Raw genomic sequence first — 18,375 nt, 5'->3', positions numbered from 1 at the left:
CCCCTTATTATTATTATTATTATTATTATTATTATTATTATTATTATTATTATTATTATTATTATTATTATTATTATTATTATTTTACAAGATATAAACATTCTGTAGAATTGTATTAATAATTAATAAAAATATGATGCAACAATCTACTAATGTAATACAAATAAAGTTGTCAATATTTGGATAAGCTAAAAACACATTAAGTTTAAAACATAGTAATTAAAGTGATATATATCGTTTAATGCAATATAAACTTAAAAATCCAGACTATTCATCCAACAAAAAACGCCATCATATTGTGATAAAATATTTAATCATAAACTATTGGTTGAGATTCCAATTCAGGCTTTAATCAAGAGCACCTTTGAAACTGTAGTATAAAAATAATGTAACTTATAATGTGTTAATATCAGGTTCATCAAAACCATGCAGGTGTAAATTTGGCCTGTGCCCCATCAGCACAGGGGCTCTCCTTTTCTGGTATGAATTTCATGGCTGAAAATGGTCCACTGACAGAACATTTCAAACCGGGGCACCTGACTCAGTAGGGGTCATTTTTTATGATGCCATGTGGCTGGTTACATATGCTAGCATTAAATGCAGTCATCTGATGCCAGTATTCTTGCCTGAGCAGAGGCATGGCAGAAGAAGCATTGCTCTCTCACTGTGTAAAATGACATAATGTACTCTTCAAGGGCATTTAGTATGCAACCTGAGTCAAACATTTAGTACGGGGTTTAAAGATAAAAGATTAAAAGATTAAACTCAACATTTAGCTTTAGCTTTGTGTTTACTTTCTGTGCACATAAAGTATTTGCTTAACTCACAAGCTTTTTCCTGCCAATAATTATTTTACTGCATATGATGGGTGAATATGTGTGAGCTTGAATGGTCATATTTACTATTTGAAATATATAAAGAAATAAAAAAACCCTAGCTGAATCTATTTTTACATAGGTTTATTATCATTTCCTTGTCATCCTGTCAACACACCACTTTTGTATCTACCAGTAATTATATAAATAATGAATTTCTGACAGCAGTTCTCTGACAGCTGTTAACAGTGACTTGGGTTTGTGGAATATGTTTAGCTGAGTGGGCACAGGCATTTGCTGGCATAATCTGAAACAGCACTGCAGATTTCTTAATACTGTAACAGCTTGTTTTCTAATACAGCTTAACAACATTATTATAACAGCAATTTTATGAAAACAACTCTGGCAGTAGTGCTGGTTGCAATTCAAACCAAAGGTTTATTTTATTTAGTCTGCTATATTAGAATTTCTCAACATCCATGAATTTATTTGGTGCCACATAATTATCAAAAAAAAACAAAAAAAAAACAATAAAGGTGTTACAGATCACAGGAACTACCTTGTAAAATAATAAAACTATGACAAGAAATTGTTAACATTGCTATGGTGTAAGTGCTTTGCATCGGGGCCACATTACACCACACAAAGTAATTATTATTATTATTATTATTATTATTATTATTATTATTATTATTATTATTATTATTATTATTATTATTATTATTATAATTATTATTGTTGTTGTTGTTGTTGTTGTTGCTGTTAATAATAATAATAATAATAATAATAATAATAATAATAATAATAATAATAATAATAATAATAATAATAATAATGTTTGTTCTTCAAAAACATGTTTTTAATCAGATGAGCTTTAATTAAGTGTGTAGTGGTTTCCATGCCAAACAAAAGTCAGAAATATAAGACCTATAATGTGCATTATGTTAATGTACATATCTATAATGTGCAATCAACCAACTAATATAAATGCGATTCTATAGCCATAAAATATAGTATTGTTTGTTTGTGTGTGTTTGTGTTTGTGTGTGTGTGTGTGTGTGTGTGTGTGTGTGTGTGTGTGTGTGTGTGTGTGTGTGTGTGTGTGTGTGTGTGTGTGTGTTTGTCTGTGTGAGATTGGGGGCTGTATTTTTGCGGGATGAACTAAGCCACAAATACAGACACATATGATTCGATATAAAAATCAAACAGTGTACTGTAGCATTATACCTTCAAAAGCAATTCAAATAAAACATTTGAAGGTGCAAATGACGCACATGCAATTGCGTCATCACAAACTGAAATTAAACTTCAAATGTTAAAAGATTTATTCCTTTTCTTTTTGTGATTATTTTGCTGAAAGAATAAATTAAAACATTAAATCATATTTAGATCTTAAAACTGGGCAATATATGAATCTAAAATGTGAGAATCAAACTGCCAACACAATGTAAATTGCAAACAACAACAACAAAAAAAAAACTTTAATTGTAACATGTCTACAGCAAGATGATCTTCTCCACTCTTTGCTCTGCTGCTCCACCTAATAGTCCAGTGTATCCTCTGACTCAACAATTCTAATAAATCCTTTTGCAAATGCCAGCGCATCAGCAACGTTCTCCACCACAACACTTTACTGCCCAGTGAGTGTCAGAATGAGGATCTTAAATTATAGTAGGGATCTACCAGAACTGATGCTAGTTGTGCAAGTACTCGGCGAAAAGGCACTAGAAGCATCTTAAAAGAGGAATATTTCCATTATCTTTTTCAACAGAAATTCCCAGTATAAAATTTCAGTGTTCTCACCATGTACGATAGTGTACATGAAAATCTTGCTATACACACTGGAGGTGAGCGTGTACTATAAGATGAACTAACTATAAAAATGAATAAACAAAGCATGTAATGTGAAAATAATGTAAATGTTAAAGTAAAAATAATGTTCTGTCAGAATAGTTCCACATCAGTATAAATAATGACATAGCTTAGCAAATCAATCTTATAGGGCACAACTTATAATACTGATTTGCTATAACAACTTTGAACAATCTGCTGTAAGCTTTAGTGTACAGTAGGCTTTGTGAAGCACCTCATCAGGAACCAGGAAACACACAAATAATATGGTAATCTTGTGCAAAAACAAATACTGAAAATATACTGAAACATGTAGATCACATTGACATGCCAGTAATATGTTCAGCCGAGTGTTTATTCAGTGACTGGTTTTTAGATTTATTTTCAATTGTGATTCATGATGAGACATATCTACTCATGAGATAAACACAATCACGTATATGATCAGTGTTTTTGTCTATTTAAATGATTCTTTGGCTATGTTATTTCAGCTGTGTGTTTTAAAAAGAATCCTGTTCAACACAAACTGTACAGCATTCTGTTTGTGTTATATCAAGCAGCTCAAAACTCAGCTCTGCCTTAAACCTTCCTTTTTTTTAAACATGAATACAGAAATAGATCATTGTAATGCAAGCACATTTGTGAGAGATAGATATTATATAAGTTTCAGTGCTTGACACTCCAGGGCAACATAAAGCAGACCTTTTGTGAGCAGAGATGTATGTGATCTGATAGTGTTGATGTCCTAGAAGGTATTTATTACTGTGGTGAGGCAGGGTCAATGGGTGGCCATGGTCCAGCAGGAAACAATGCTCAGGACTGTGAAATAATTTCAGAGTCATGCAGCTCTCTGAAAAACATTTTTTGTTACAGTGGCAATGGTGACAACACACACACACTTATACACACACACACACACACACACACACACACACACACACACACACACATACATATATATATATATGTGTATATATATATATATATATATATATATATATATATATATATATATATACATATATATATATATATACATATATATATATATATACACAAGTGTACAGAAATATCGTAATGCAAGATGCCTTTAGATACAATGAGATTAGATCTTTTACAAAAATAACAACAAAAAAAAAGAAGATAGAAACAGCAACCAACAATAGGCTGAAACAAACAAACAAACAAAAAATTTGTCATGACATCCATTTACTGTTGACTGGCACAATTTTATTTCAGGTAATGCTGAAAGCCTTCTTCATGTTTTTTTTGTCTGAAAGTGATATTTTCTATACATTGTCTTGAAGTACAATCCATGGTGTACTTTAGAATGGAGTACCCTGAGAAACCCCTAAAGAACAGGAAAATCTCTAACTCTGGAGGTATGACGCAAATGTGCTAACCACTAAGCCATTGCAGATTGATGTTCGTAAATCAAAAATGTCTCTACAGAATTACAAATCTAATCAAATCTAAAAGATCAAATAAACATCTAAGACACAGTTGGTATTTTCAAATAGACCCTCTTTGAACTCTTATAATTATAAGCCTAGTCCTTCTGTAGACCCCTGTAAATTTATTGTAAAATCCCAGGAGTACTATTTACAGAAAAGCCTGTAGTCTCCCTTTATCCTCAGAGTTCGTCTCTCTCTCCTTGACAGCCACCCCAACCTTGCATTTCTGTTTTATTATCAACATACGGTTATGTTCCCTTGCAGAATTTTAGTTGTTATTAATGGAAGACTGTAAACTGTGAGCATGGCTGATATAATGAGTACATGTCCAAATGTGTTCTCAACCTTTTAAGAGACATGCCGTATGGGTCATAGTCAGACTACATCATTACACACTGTATGTTGATATTATGTAAGAAGAATGTCCCATGTTTATTTGACTTTAATCTGTGTTTAAACTGAGATTTATTCATCTCAAACCAAAATGCAAATGAAAGGCACCGAATTCAGAAAATAATTTAACTATGTAAACCTAATACATAATTCACAAAGAAACTTTCAAAGTAAATATTCTGTGAATTGTAGCCATAATAAGCTACGTTTGAAAAGCCTAAATACACATTTGTCAGCTATATAGTACAATAATTAACTTTTTATTATATACTTATTAGACATATTTTTCACGACTGCTGAAACATTTGTGCAACATCACATTGAATATTTTCTTGTATTAACATTGCATTTCTGTTTTATTATCAGCACGAGCTCATGTTTCTGTGCAGAATATCAGTAGTTATTAAAAGAAGACTATAAACCCAGGTCATGGTTGACGTATTGAACACAATGTCCTATGTCATAAATGTTTTCAACCCTTTAAGAGACAGACCATATAGTCATAAACAGGAGCATTTCTATTTTGATCACTTCTGTACTGGGGCACAGGCCCCCAAGAATTTTACAAAAGTCCATCAGAATTTATAGGGGGTCCAGAGGCTAAGCCAATGTCAAGAGATGTGTTGCAAAAACACGTATGTATGTATGTATGTATGTATGTATGTATGTATGTATGTATGTATGTATGTATGTATGTATGTAAACTAGCTAATAAGCCCCCTAAATGAATAAATTAATTTAAAAAGCTAAAACACAGTGAGATATGCACTTTTTAGCAGTTAATAAACTACCATTATCAATCAAAGAAATGTGGCAAGAAAATTTTATCTAGAGAAAGGGAAATCCGCATTCAACTTAATACAAATTCACATACAGCTCATTTACACAGCGATAAGCGTTAGCCTGGTAGTTCTTTCTCCTCAGTCCTCAGTTACAATGTCATATTATGAATTATTGTCTGTCTGCAGTCGAGGTTTCCATGGTGAAAAGTGAAGGGAGGAGGAGCACAGTGAGGGGCGAGGCGTATGATTGAAGAGGACGCACAGGATATTTTCGCTTCAGCTGGCTTTACAATCAGCCTTCATGTTTTAAATAATTAAAATTTTGTAAATGATCATATTCAATGACTTGGAAAGCCTGTTTTTAAATGTATTTACTATAATCTACCCCATCAATTAATCTTTACAATGATTTATCAGGAAAATTACATATTTACAGCAACAATAAGGGTCTAGCCATGCCACCGGTTTAAATTACACTCTGCATATTTATTCTTTGTTCATTTATTTGAGTCCTTTGTTTATTTCACTTTATCTATGTTTTGATTAGAATTTTTCTTTTAAATTATACAATTTTTCTTTTAAAAACCGATCTGCAAATGTTAAACACTAAATTCAGAAAATATGTTAACAATGTAAAATTATTTAACAATGTTTATCTAAAATGGCCTAAACACACTTCTGACACTGTAATGTATATACTGTAGTATGATATGCTAATGTTAACTCTTTCGGATTTCGTTTTTTTGTGGTTTTTGTGTATTTTTGTGTATACAAAAACAAACAAACCAAAAAATCACCATGAACATTTATGTATTTTCTTTTATTTTGCCATCTATTAGATAAAACTGGCAAGATGTTAATTAAGTGAAAGTTTATAGTTAATAAAACATTTAAGAAAGCTCTGAACATCTCCAAAGTAGCATCTCTTCATTCTAGGGTATGAGAAAAAAAAACTAAATATATTATATATTCAGGTAAAATGTATAGTGTGGATTTTTTCCATTATGTATTTAAATAACTTACCTCTGATTTTGAGTTGAGTGGTGCACTCAGCACGACCTAAAGAATTTTCTGCAATCGCTTTGTACTCTCCATCGTCTTTAGTCTCCACTCTTAGTATTTTTAAAGAACAGACACCACATGTGTTGGTGATGTAGTAGTTGGTGTTTGTGTTGATACTGATGTTGTTGCGGTACCAGGTCACATAGGGGGTGGGATTGCCTCTCACAGCACAACTCATATGACATTCATACTTCTCTGGACTAGTATGTGTTTTCATTGGGACTGTAAAAGTAGGTGGTGACTCAAGGTTAAAGGCCTTGAGTTCAGGCATACTGAGGGTGAACTTTTCTGCAGTGAACAAGTACATGTATGTTAACATGACATCTTTATTCTAAATATGTAATTTCTTGTTTTAGCAGTGATTAATGTAGAAAAAAATGGAGATTATTAGTTACAGAGAATGCATTACCTTTCTTACTCTCACGCCCCCATGTTGGGGACTCAGAAGGTTCAGAGAGCCCAATGTCATTTTTGGCATACACTCGGAAGTTATATTCTCTTCCTGGCATGATGTTGACAGCTGTGAAGCTGTTGTTGAACACTCGGTCAGCCACTGTGTGCCAGGTCTGCTTGACTGAGTCACGTTTGGTCACCATGTAGTGCAGACGGTCATCTCGTTTCTCATCAGGAGAGGGGCTCCAACAGACTGTTAATGTGCCAGGAACATTTTCCTCCAGCTCCACTGGCCCAGGAGACTTTGGGTCATCTGTGTGATGGACACAGGTTTTTCTACCATTCTTTGTACAGCCTCAATCTGACTAAAACCATTCAGATTCCATCCATGGAATCATTAAGTTTCCATTTTCTGATAGAAAATTTCTGAATGAAATGCAATCCTAATCAACAGATTAGATTTGATTCTTAGAAAATTATTTGCTAAGGTATATTATTAATAATAACGTAATCTCAAATAAAATTAAATTGAGACTTGATCACACTTGAATTATGTTGTTTTTGATACTGAGTGTCAACAATATACAGTACAGTCATCCAGCCATCAGTCTAGCAGTTTGTTTTGAGAGGGTTAAAGCTTGTGCTTGATACAGCAGGTGTTTCCTATCAGGTTGCACACAGAAGACTTATATCATTAACCAGAGGTTTTAGCAAAATTCCCTTTCCAACAATATCTCAAAAGCACACACATAAACTTGAAACTAGCCCAAATAATCTGGGCACTGGCAATGTGTTTGCATGGTACATAAGGTTCCCGTAGCGCAGACACATTTCTAATGTATGGATATTATCCACTCTAATCCTCCTTTCCATTAGCCAATATGTGCAATATAACTTACAATAGAATTGGTTCTGTTTAACATGAACACACAGTTTGCAATTTAATATTTATTGACATTTCTTAGCATTTTCATGGGGAAGACTTGAAAAATCCCAGTATTTTTAAACCACCCTCATTTATAGTAAAATCTGCAGACTAGTCAAGCATGTTATTAACTGTTCTGGCAGCTGCTCTTCCACCAAACATCACGCAGTGTGACTCTTGCCTGAATGAGCTATTTAAATAATTTTTACATCTCCAATTTTGACCACAGCAAAAACCTTTTTTATACTTTCTCTTTTCCCCCAATTTTTTCTTAAATCAGTAATTTGCCAGTTCCCACTCATTAGCTAGCTCTCCTTTATTACACAAAGCTGCTACGAAGTGAAGGCTAGCACCTGCTGTTTCCAAGTCACATGCCAGTGTTCGCCCTGCCCAGTTGGTAGCTGTAATGTGCTATTGAATACAGTATCTAGTGAGTGGGAGGAAAGATGCCGACATTTACTCGCAGATGCCCAAGATTGGCCTAATTGATAGAGGAGAGAGTAACAACTTTTCTATTACCCAAAGAGCAAGTCAAATTACTCTCCTGGAGTTGGACTCTACAGACATTTACCTTTTACTTCTACTGGATATATTAAATACAAGAAGCTTTGAAATTTTTCAGTCTGCTCTTATCATGGACATTTTATCCACCCTTACTGGTTAACTCAATGTATTGCATATTCATTATGGTAACTTACCTGTGACCCTAATCTCAGTACTAAAGGTCTCTTGGCCCACCATGTTCTTGACTATAATGGTGTAAACTCCAGTATCAGAGCGCTCCGCAGATGGAATTAAAAGCTGAGATGTACCTTCTGTGTTGCTTATGGTCACATGTTTAAATGGAGGCATTCCGTCTTTGAGCCAGTTTATTGTGGGCATTGGAGAACCCTGCCAATTCAACATTTTCCCAAACAATATACTGTAACATCATATATATCATATAGCATATTCATTTCATTATTATCTTTTCATATATATCTTATACCTCAAACTGAATGTTGACCCGAACAGAATGTCCAGTTCTCACCACCATAAAGCTCTTAATTTTTCGATCAGTGAATTTTGGTTTGACTGGAAATGAATTTATAAAAGATTAAACAAAAACATTAACATAATGCACAAATAAGTCATTTATATTTATAGCTAGTTTGATATATATATATATATATATATATATATATATATATATATATTTATATATATATATATATATATATATATATATATATATATATATATATATATATATATATATATATATATAGTTAATGGGTGGATTAGTTAATGAATCAGTTTTACCTGGTGGGGGCATGGCAATGATGTAGTTGTCCAGGTTTTGTGGCTCACTATCTCCACCTTCATTTGTTGCCACTACTCTTACCCAGTACATAGCCATGGACTTAAGACCATGAATTGTGTATGAAGTTGTGATAAGTTCATGGGAGTTACAGCGAGTCCATTCTGTGTTCTCAGCTGGTCTTAATTCTACGAAATATCCTTTAGCTTCATCTTGCACACTTTTTTGCTCTTTTGGTTTAGTCCAAGTCAAAGACAAGGTAGAATATGTGGAATCTGCCACCTTCAGATCAATAACTTTACCAGGAGGCTCTGAAAACACCATTGATCATTATTTAAGCTGAATAAACATTTAGCCGAAAGAAAGAAATTATTTATGACTCACTTTTAGGATCTCTGGCTTTCACAAAGTCAGAGGGAGAGCTTGGTTCTCCTGCACCAGAGAAGTTGATGGCTATGACGCGGAATTCATACTCAGTTCCTTCAACAACGTCTTTTACTCCATACTGTTTGGCTGGAGGCAAAAGCAAAAAGTGAATTTTCATCGGGTAGTTAAACATTTTAATTTAATTTAATTTTCTATTATTACCATGATTAAAATATTATGTCATGATTGTCTACTAGACCAGCATCTAAAACTGTTAAAGGCACATTAATGATTAATGAATGATCATAAAGACAGTAAGGCCAAAAGTAAAGTAGAATTTCCAAAATATATCTAGCTATAAAATTAATTTTGGATGAATAATAACCCAAAAGTGGCCCATTCTCAGTATACATCACTAGGATATGTTGAAGGAAATTAAATGAAGAATATTTACTGCATATACATTTTAACCTTTGATTGGCTCCTCTAGAGGGTTTACTTGGTTCCACAGGTTGCTGCCTTTTTTGCGTTTCTCAAGGTTGTAGCCCACAATGTTAGTTCCTCCTGTTTTGGTTGGTGGGGTCCATGACAGGTTTATGCAGTCTTTAAAGGCACTGACAACTTTTGGTGTGGAGGGTGGACCAGGATATGCTGTAAGGCAGATTTTTAAAGAATGCATTTCAAATATCAAAAAATATCAAATGTTTATAAACTAGAGGCTGTTTAATGTACTGGATGTAATAGTTTTTATATAGAAAGATCATGACCATAATCCACCGTATGGTCAGATTAGCAGACATCAAAATACCAGAATATGAATTAAAGTTGTTTTACATATTGTTTTACATAATTAACAGAAAAGTCCATTCATGACAGTTTCGATTGATTTGGCACTGGTGAAGAAGACAGAAACACAGACACAGAATTACTCAAAATCGGACTAATACTGTAAAAGAAAAAAGGTACAGTGATGCCTCGAGATACGAGTGTATTGACATACGAATTTTTTGAGATACGAGCTGTGATTCTACCAAATTTTTGTCTTGATATATGAGCAAATTTTTGAGATACGAGCATCCGTACTCAACAAAAAAAGTGTGCTCTGAAAATAGAATAGACCCCCGTATAACAGAACCACTGATCATGCATAGTATTAGACATGCTCACTTCCGCGTTTTTGGAAAGTAATAAATGAATGAATGGATAAATAAATAATTAAATACTTAGAGAGAGAGGGAGAGAGAGAGAGAAAAATATGTGGAGATTTATGACGTAAACTGGTACAAGGAACGCGAGTTCCGGCATGGTGGGGTCGGGGTTGGAGGAGGGAGTTTAGATCGCGGCAGCAGCGAAGCGCTAGAGCGGCTCTATGAACGGGAATTTAAATTGGCGGGTAATATGGATGTCGTAACCGGATTGGTGCACGTGATGGACAGCTGGTTAACAGCTGATGCACGCTTGACGACGCCTGTTTACTCCTCCCTCAACCTCCGTGTTCATCTTCCGTAAAGTAAAACCAGTTTCTTTTTTTTTAACATTCTCTTTTATTACTGTATGTTTTTATACAATATTTGTCATTTTTAAATACACGTACTGTACATTTTTTTCATATTCAAAACACAAACAAAACAACTAGAGTGGAATTTTGCGAGCTGGAACGGATTAATGGGATTTCAATTCATTTAAACTGGGAAAATTGTTTTGAGATATGAGCAATTTGAGATGCCAGCAAGGTCACGGAACGAATTAAACTCGTATCTCAAGGTATTACTGTATAAGTTAAATAAATAGTGATAAGTTTAAAACTTGGGCAAGTGAAATCCAAACCGAGATGAAACGTATAGATTCCATAACACAAAGAACAACCACAGGCAGGGATATTGAACCCTCAGGACACTGAGTATCTCTATTAAATTGAGGGTTTAAATGATTGAATAGATGTAAACAGGAGAAATTTTACTACGATTGGATTAACGAATGAGTGCCTGAGACCAGAACAAAAACAGATTATGGAACTAGGATCAGATCAGGATCAGAATAGAGATAGGACCAAGGACTTGAATCAGTGCTGCAATTTGGTCAGGTTTAAAAACACATACAATCACTGCATAAGCCAGGAGTAGGGTCTGGAACAGGAAGGCAAAAACACTGCTTGAGATTAACACAGAGACAAGATCAGGACCAGCAGTTGGAGTTGAGTTATGAGCAGTGACTGAACAAGTAGTACTTTAGGGAACAGAGGTAGAGGTAGTGAGTGAGGGCAATGAAGCAGAAACATACTGGACTGTGGGCTTTGAGTATAGAGTAAATGTAATCCAAATAAGTGGCTGGGACAGTAGCCACTAGATTGACCAGGACAAGAGTATAAAGATTCAAGTCCCCTTGCCACGCCACTGTCTTACACAGCCTGGGATCAATGTTCTAACACCAGTGTAAAAGAGGGAAAGAATTCTTAGACAGACCCTTGGCAGTCAGCTACTTCCAATCACCTATCTTGTTAATAAATCAAACTGAAGAGTAATTGGGTAATAAACTCTTCTACAAGCTGAGTTTTAATGCTCAACTCCTGAGTTACAGGCACCACTCATATACTATCATCCACCAAGAACAACAAGATAATGCTCAGGAAATGGCCATTTTCACCATATGCATAATGCATAGTGAGCACTGAAAAAGAAAAAAAAACTTTTCAAACCTTTGTGATGGGACAGACTCACATTACAACAGCTGGCAAACTGGGACAGTTTCCTTAGCAATTAATGCAGCACTACCTGAAAACTGACTGGCGTCTGATTCATGACAGTACAAAATAAACACTACCATACACAAAATAACGAGATACATTAAAGCAATATCAATGTGAGTAATGTTCAGAAGGATAAGGAGCTGGAGTTAGAATGACTGGCAATAGGAAGATTTAAAGAGATCTTGTAACAAAGTTTCCATAAATGTAATGAATATTGCAGGCAATACAATGAAAATGTGTGTGTGCATACAGTATGTGTGGGTGGGGGGAAGTTGGGGTGGGGGGTGTTGTGTTTTCGAATCTTGCTGCCTGAAGCTCATCTCCATCAAAATGACTGAAATAAAATGCTTCACACAATAATGTAATATCCTACAAAAACTGCTGCTTTGCTTTATTGAAAAAGGTTGTGCTTAGGACATTTACTTTAAAAATGCCCATGTATATTGCAAATAGGTTTTTTTCTTTGGTGTGGTGTTTTAGTAGAGGCCCCTGATGAAAATTCTGCCTTATGACCACAAATCTAAGCGTCGTTGCAGAATGTTTCCTGTGAAAAACATTAGCAATTTATCTACTAACAGAAAAGTTCTGTCTTTATTTATAGAATATTATAGATTATTGAATTATTATATATATTATTGTAGAAATATTGTCTCCTTTACACATAAACACCTGCACAAACTTTTTTTTTGCATTTTGTTTTGTCTAAAATTCACCATTTTGTGCATGTTTTAGTTTCACCGATCATTTTGTTTTGAGATCTTAATTTAGATGAACAACAATATATAGTAATTGTTGTAACTTGTTATAATGCCTATAATCCTTTCTAAAACTGTCTTACTGTGCTGTGATTTTCCGGTTCTCTTACAACTGTTTTAACTTATCAAGACTTCGAAAGTTCACCAAATGGGTTACACCAAATGCAGTCATCCAGCAGTTTCACCTTTAGTGCCAGCCTGTATGTCATCCGTCTCATACACATCACTGGTGCCTTCTGCAGTTAATGCCCTTATACGGTAGCAGTACTTCCTGCCATGGTCTACATCGGTGTCTTTATAGTGGGGCACCGGAGCAGTATTTCCAATTTTCTTCCAAGTGTTCCGCCCAATCTGTTGCCTTTCAAGATTGTAGTAAATCACAGGCGAACCTCCATCATCTTTGGGAGGTCTCCACTTGAACTCCACACATGATGATGAGGCTTCAATTAACTCTACAGGACCCAGTGGATTGCTAGGTTTATCTATATTTGAAAAAAATGAATGATATTATGAATTTGTGAAAAGTACTTACACAACAAACAATAAACACACACGAACTCTAAACACCACTGACCTAAGACAATGAGCTTGGAGAAAGCTTCAGTAGTCCCAAATTCATTCTTCAGCTTGAGCTTGATCTCTCCTGTGTCTTTGCGCTGGCACTTAGTAAGAAGTAGGCGACTATGGCTGAAGGATTTTTCAATCTTTATATTAAAATCTTCCAGTAGCTCCTCACCATCATGGTACCACTGCACTTTTATTGGCTCTTGGCCCACAAAGCTCAGTTTGAATGTGGCATTTTGGTCGACCTTGATGATCACAGGTTGTGAGAACTTAGTCAGATCATCTTGATTCATCCTAGGTGGGTCTGGATTACACATAGGATATACATTCATTGTCCACTTTAATAGGATCCCCTGTACACTTGCTCATTTTTAAATTATCCAATAATCCTGATACTGTTTGTGTGAAAATACAAAGAGATCAGCAGTTTCTAAAATGTTCAAACCAGCCCAAACTTGCCAAGGTTAAAGTCACAAAGATCACACTTTTCCCCATCCTTATATTCATGACCTGTAACTTCATGATTTCATACATTATGCTGTTTCCACATGATAAACTATTTTGATGTTATTATCAATTAATGGTAATATGCATAGGTAAGCAACTATACTGCTGTTCCTATTCCTATGGAAGGTGAGTGTAAATTGTTTTGAACAAGTAAACATTTCTATTATGAATTGTTGTCTAAAACATACAAACATTAACAGCTTAAAATACTTTAAGCTGAATCAATTAATACATTAAATTACCTTCTACAATGAGCAGAGCCTCTGTTTTACGTCCATCTGCCTCAAAGCGATACTTTCCACTGTCATTCTCTGTACAATTTTTAATCACCAGTTTGTGCAATGCTCCATCTCTGATAGTCATCAGGTCATCTGTAGATTTTATCTGCACAGATACTATAGTGACTTTTGGACCAAAATGATTCTTTCCAACAACTTACTTCATCACTTGCTCATGACCTTCATAAGCTAAGTATGAGGGGATACCTACCTCCTTTCCATCCTTATACCACACTCCATCATAGTCTGTGTTGCTTAACTTGCACACCATCTCAGCTGAATGGCCTACAATAGCTTTGACATCTTGCAGCCCACTAGTGAAGTAAACCCCTGGGTCTGGATAAGAGATTAATTGTCTGTAACTTGTTATATTACATTTTCCTTGTGAATAACAATAAGAAAATACATTTTAACTATTTTGGATTTGTGCATCTTTATTATTTACACATCTGGTAGCTTATTTACATTATTTACTACATATACATGCTGATGCTATGCAGATGACATACCAATTACAGTATCAGGGATCAATGGCCCTGACCTGACTCTCTTATTCTTCTCCTCCTCTTGCTCTTCACTGACTCGCTCTTCATGCTGTTCACATTCCATGACTTGTCCACATTCTTTATGCTTACTCACTGCTTTTTGAGGTTCTTTCTTTACTTCTAACTCCTTTTGCTCTTCTATTAACTCCCCTTTTTGCACCTTTGGCTCTTCTCTCACTGCCTCCTTTGGCTCTTCTGTCGCTTTCTCCATTGGCTCTTCTCTCACTGCCTCCTTTGGCTCTTCTGTCACTTCCTCCATTGGCTCTTCTTTTACTTTTTCCTTTGGCTCTTCTGTCACTTCCTCCATTGGCTCTTCTCTTACTTTTTCCTTTGGCTCTTCTGTTGCTTCCTCCTTTGGCTCTTCTACCTTGCCTTTAGAGACAGAGTTGAGCTGAGCTTTAGGCTTGGTTTTAGCTTCGACTTTGTAATTCTGGGAAGTTTGTGGGATTTGCTCAGCTGCAGGTTGTGCTACAGGGTTAAGAAGAGGCTCGACTGGAAGCACAACAGGAGGCTCAGCGTCATTTTCTTGGGCCTGTGCAGCCTGGTCGACCTGACACTGTTTGAGCATTGCTTTTCTCTCCTCTCTCTCCTTCTGTAACTTGGCTTGCTGCTCAGTTGCAGTCTTTTCCAAGTCAGTTCCACTACCTCCGGCCTGGGTTGTTTTGCGTGCTACTTTTTTTTCACGCTTGTCTGAGTCATTGTCAGCTGTTCCAAATGACAGACATATGCAGACATGTAAATATGTTATAAAGGGATTTAAAAAATCCAAACAAACAGAAAACATAAATTGACTAAATTCTAAATGAAAAATGAATGAATGAATGAATGAATGAATACTATTGGTTATTGATTGTTAAACAGATTAATTTTAAACTACCATAATCATTCAGGTTAAAAACTATAACCACAGTGAAAATATAATCATATTATAGATTAAATTGTACTAATATCCCAAATAGTATACTGATAAAGATGTGTACCTTTCAGCTTAACTTAATTTCATCCTTATTATGAAGTATTCGCCTTATTATGAAGTATATCGAAGCATTCGTATTATATCTTGAAACTGAAATAATCTGAATTGGAATTTGGTTGATTTGATAGGTCCATAGTTTCATACTGTTGTTTGTTTAGATATGATCTCTAACAAACTCATTCAGGATCAGATGTATGTATATTGAGATCATGTGACACTTTACTTGCACATAGGTTGACTCCAATCAAGTAATTATCTGACCTCTGGTGGCTTATGTAATCACACAATTTACACAAATGTGTACATAATTTCATTTCCCTCCTTCTCTTCAATATTTTGCATTATTTCATGCCAGTTCATGATGTCCAGTTTATGAAACATAACATGGTAAGAACTGAACTCATTTATGCACAAAATAGTTTAAGCTGCTAATAACTGTTGGTCAAATATGCACCTACCTTCCACTATCAGCCAGGCATTGCACGATTTGATTCCAACCACAGCGGCATATATGCCCTTATCCACCAGCATACAATCTTTCACCAACAATCTATGGATCAGCATATCTTCAGACACAGTAATGTCATATTTCTGGCCTTGAGTCAATGCAACACTCTTTCCCATCCATGTGATCTTTGGGACTGGTGCAGACAGAACACACTCAAAGACTGCATCCTCTCTTTCAATTGCTGTAACCTCTTTAATCTTTACCAAGAAGTCCACATTTGGAACTGTAAGCACATAGAGCAGGTTAGAACAATGAATAGTTCCAATTAAACATGTGCATTAGTGTATAAAAAAAATATTTTGATTGGGATTTTTTAAAAATTATTCTTACGTTTAAAATCTGTAGAAAAGATATTAACTCCTTCAACATCTACTTGGTAGAGTCCGGCATCATCTGGAGACAGACCACTGACACTGAAAATGAACCGTCTGCCAATTCGACGCAGACTGTGCTTCTCACTTGTGTCAGCACTGAATTCAACCAGTTCTCCATCCTGTAACACCAACAATGCAGAATATTTAACAAATGCCTGTGCTTGATTTGTGTCTATATATATCTAAGTGTGTGATTAAAATATAAAAAAAACTTAGTAGCGTCTTACTTTATAGAGTAAGATTTTGGCATTGGGATCCCTGAGATCCATTTCAAATTCAAACTGTGCACACCCAGGGGTTTTGATGTCAATATGTCTCAAGTTGCTCAGGTATTCAATGTACTGTGGGAAGAAAGACAATTTCATGTTTCTAAGAATACATAATGTTTCATAAAATTTAGCAGAGATCATTAATTTTCATTAATTTTGTTCTTTATTCTCAAGGCAAATATAAATGGAGCACTTTTAAATGAGATGCCTGACATTTTTACCTGTGCCTGCTGTTCTTCTATTTCTCTTTTCTTTTCATTTAATTTCTTCAACATCCACCGGAAATCAGTCACTCCATATTCAGCACAAATACGCTCGTAGTCTTTCTTATCAGCACTCAACAGTAGCTCCCAGAACCTTTCATCAACCTCTCCATCTTGTCGCTCCTCTTTTGGGCGATTAGCGCTGTATGAACAAAGGGCACAACAAATGTGACTAGTGTATTATCAACAGAAAAATGTCAGACAGGATCCAAAATCTTGAAAGAGGAACAATGAAATTTGTTCACATAATATTTGAAATATCATACCGAGTTCTTAAGCTCTTTTTGAAATCAGTTGTTTGTTCACGTTGAGCTAGAAAATAACAGGAGGCATGATTTATTTGATACCTTTTTACTTTTAATTTAAAAAAAGATAAAATGCATGACATTAAGAAGACAGACCCGTTCGTGATTCTTGCAATTCCTTGCTCTTTTTGAATCCAACTGTAAGAGAAAAAATGTAACCAATTGTTTCATTAGATACATCATGGTTTTCAGCTTAGATTTTACACAGGTGAGTCCAGTTCTTGAAATGTACATACCTTCAATTATATTCAATGTTGCAGTAACAATAGCACGACCAAACTCATTTTCAGCCAAACATTTGTAGGTGCCTGCCTGGTCTACAGCTACATTAGGCATCTAAGTACAGTATTCATAAACATAAACAATGATTTATGTTTTCAACCATAAACATATCACAATACTGTTAAATAGACAAATACGGTACCTGTAGCTGGTGTTCTCCTGTGACTGGCTCATACACAACGATGTATTTTTCTGTGTCAGAAATGTCATCATTATTTCGAGACCATCTTACTGATGGAGTTGGAGTCCCTGTGACGATTGCTTTAAAAACAGCAATCTTTCCTTATTTGAAAAAGGATTAACAATGTGAGTAATGTTTTGCAAAGCTGCAGTCTCAAGATTACCGATCTTTTATCATTTAAATCAAGAAGTTACGTTAATCTACTTTTACCTTCTTGAATAGTCAGGGCGATGGGTTTGCGTGTGAAGTCTGGGTGGCTTTTACCTTGAGGAACTTCCTTGACAGTCTGAGTGATCATCACACCAGGAACTTTGGATCTCTTCCTGATGACTACTACAAAGGAAAAATAACATTATGTAAGTGTAAATTGTCTAAACTCTGCAACATTACCTATAGATTTAATGATAGATATTTATATATATTTAGTCCTACTTTGCTCAGGAGCTGTTGGCTCCTCGTCCTTTGACTTTGGGAACTTCAT

The 18,375-nt window shown here is 35.0% G+C and overlaps 1 protein-coding gene across 1 annotated transcript; it reads right to left on the bottom strand.

Moving 5' to 3' along the window:
* Positions 1–4,968: 4,968 nt before the first annotated feature.
* On the bottom strand, positions 4,969–18,375 carry LOC113642753 (immunoglobulin-like and fibronectin type III domain-containing protein 1). The gene is made up of 22 exons (XM_047814108.1): positions 18,327–18,375; positions 18,105–18,227; positions 17,856–17,995; positions 17,668–17,767; positions 17,524–17,569; positions 17,085–17,298; positions 16,822–16,935; positions 16,551–16,713; positions 16,171–16,443; positions 14,701–15,441; positions 14,403–14,527; positions 14,156–14,297; positions 13,417–13,710; positions 13,028–13,324; positions 9,813–9,992; positions 9,360–9,488; positions 8,978–9,286; positions 8,664–8,749; positions 8,374–8,566; positions 6,767–7,063; positions 6,319–6,645; positions 4,969–4,991 (listed from the first exon to the last, which is right to left on the bottom strand). Exons 1-22 carry the CDS (start codon positions 18,373–18,375, stop codon positions 4,969–4,971), a joined length of 4,365 nt encoding a protein of 1,454 aa, XP_047670064.1.

The sequence above is a fragment of the Tachysurus fulvidraco genome, chromosome 5 (assembly GCF_022655615.1).
Source record: "Tachysurus fulvidraco isolate hzauxx_2018 chromosome 5, HZAU_PFXX_2.0, whole genome shotgun sequence".
Taxonomy (NCBI): Eukaryota; Metazoa; Chordata; class Actinopteri; order Siluriformes; family Bagridae; genus Tachysurus; species Tachysurus fulvidraco.
Note: the sequence above shows the minus strand (reverse complement) of the source record. Positions and strands in the feature narration are given on the sequence as shown.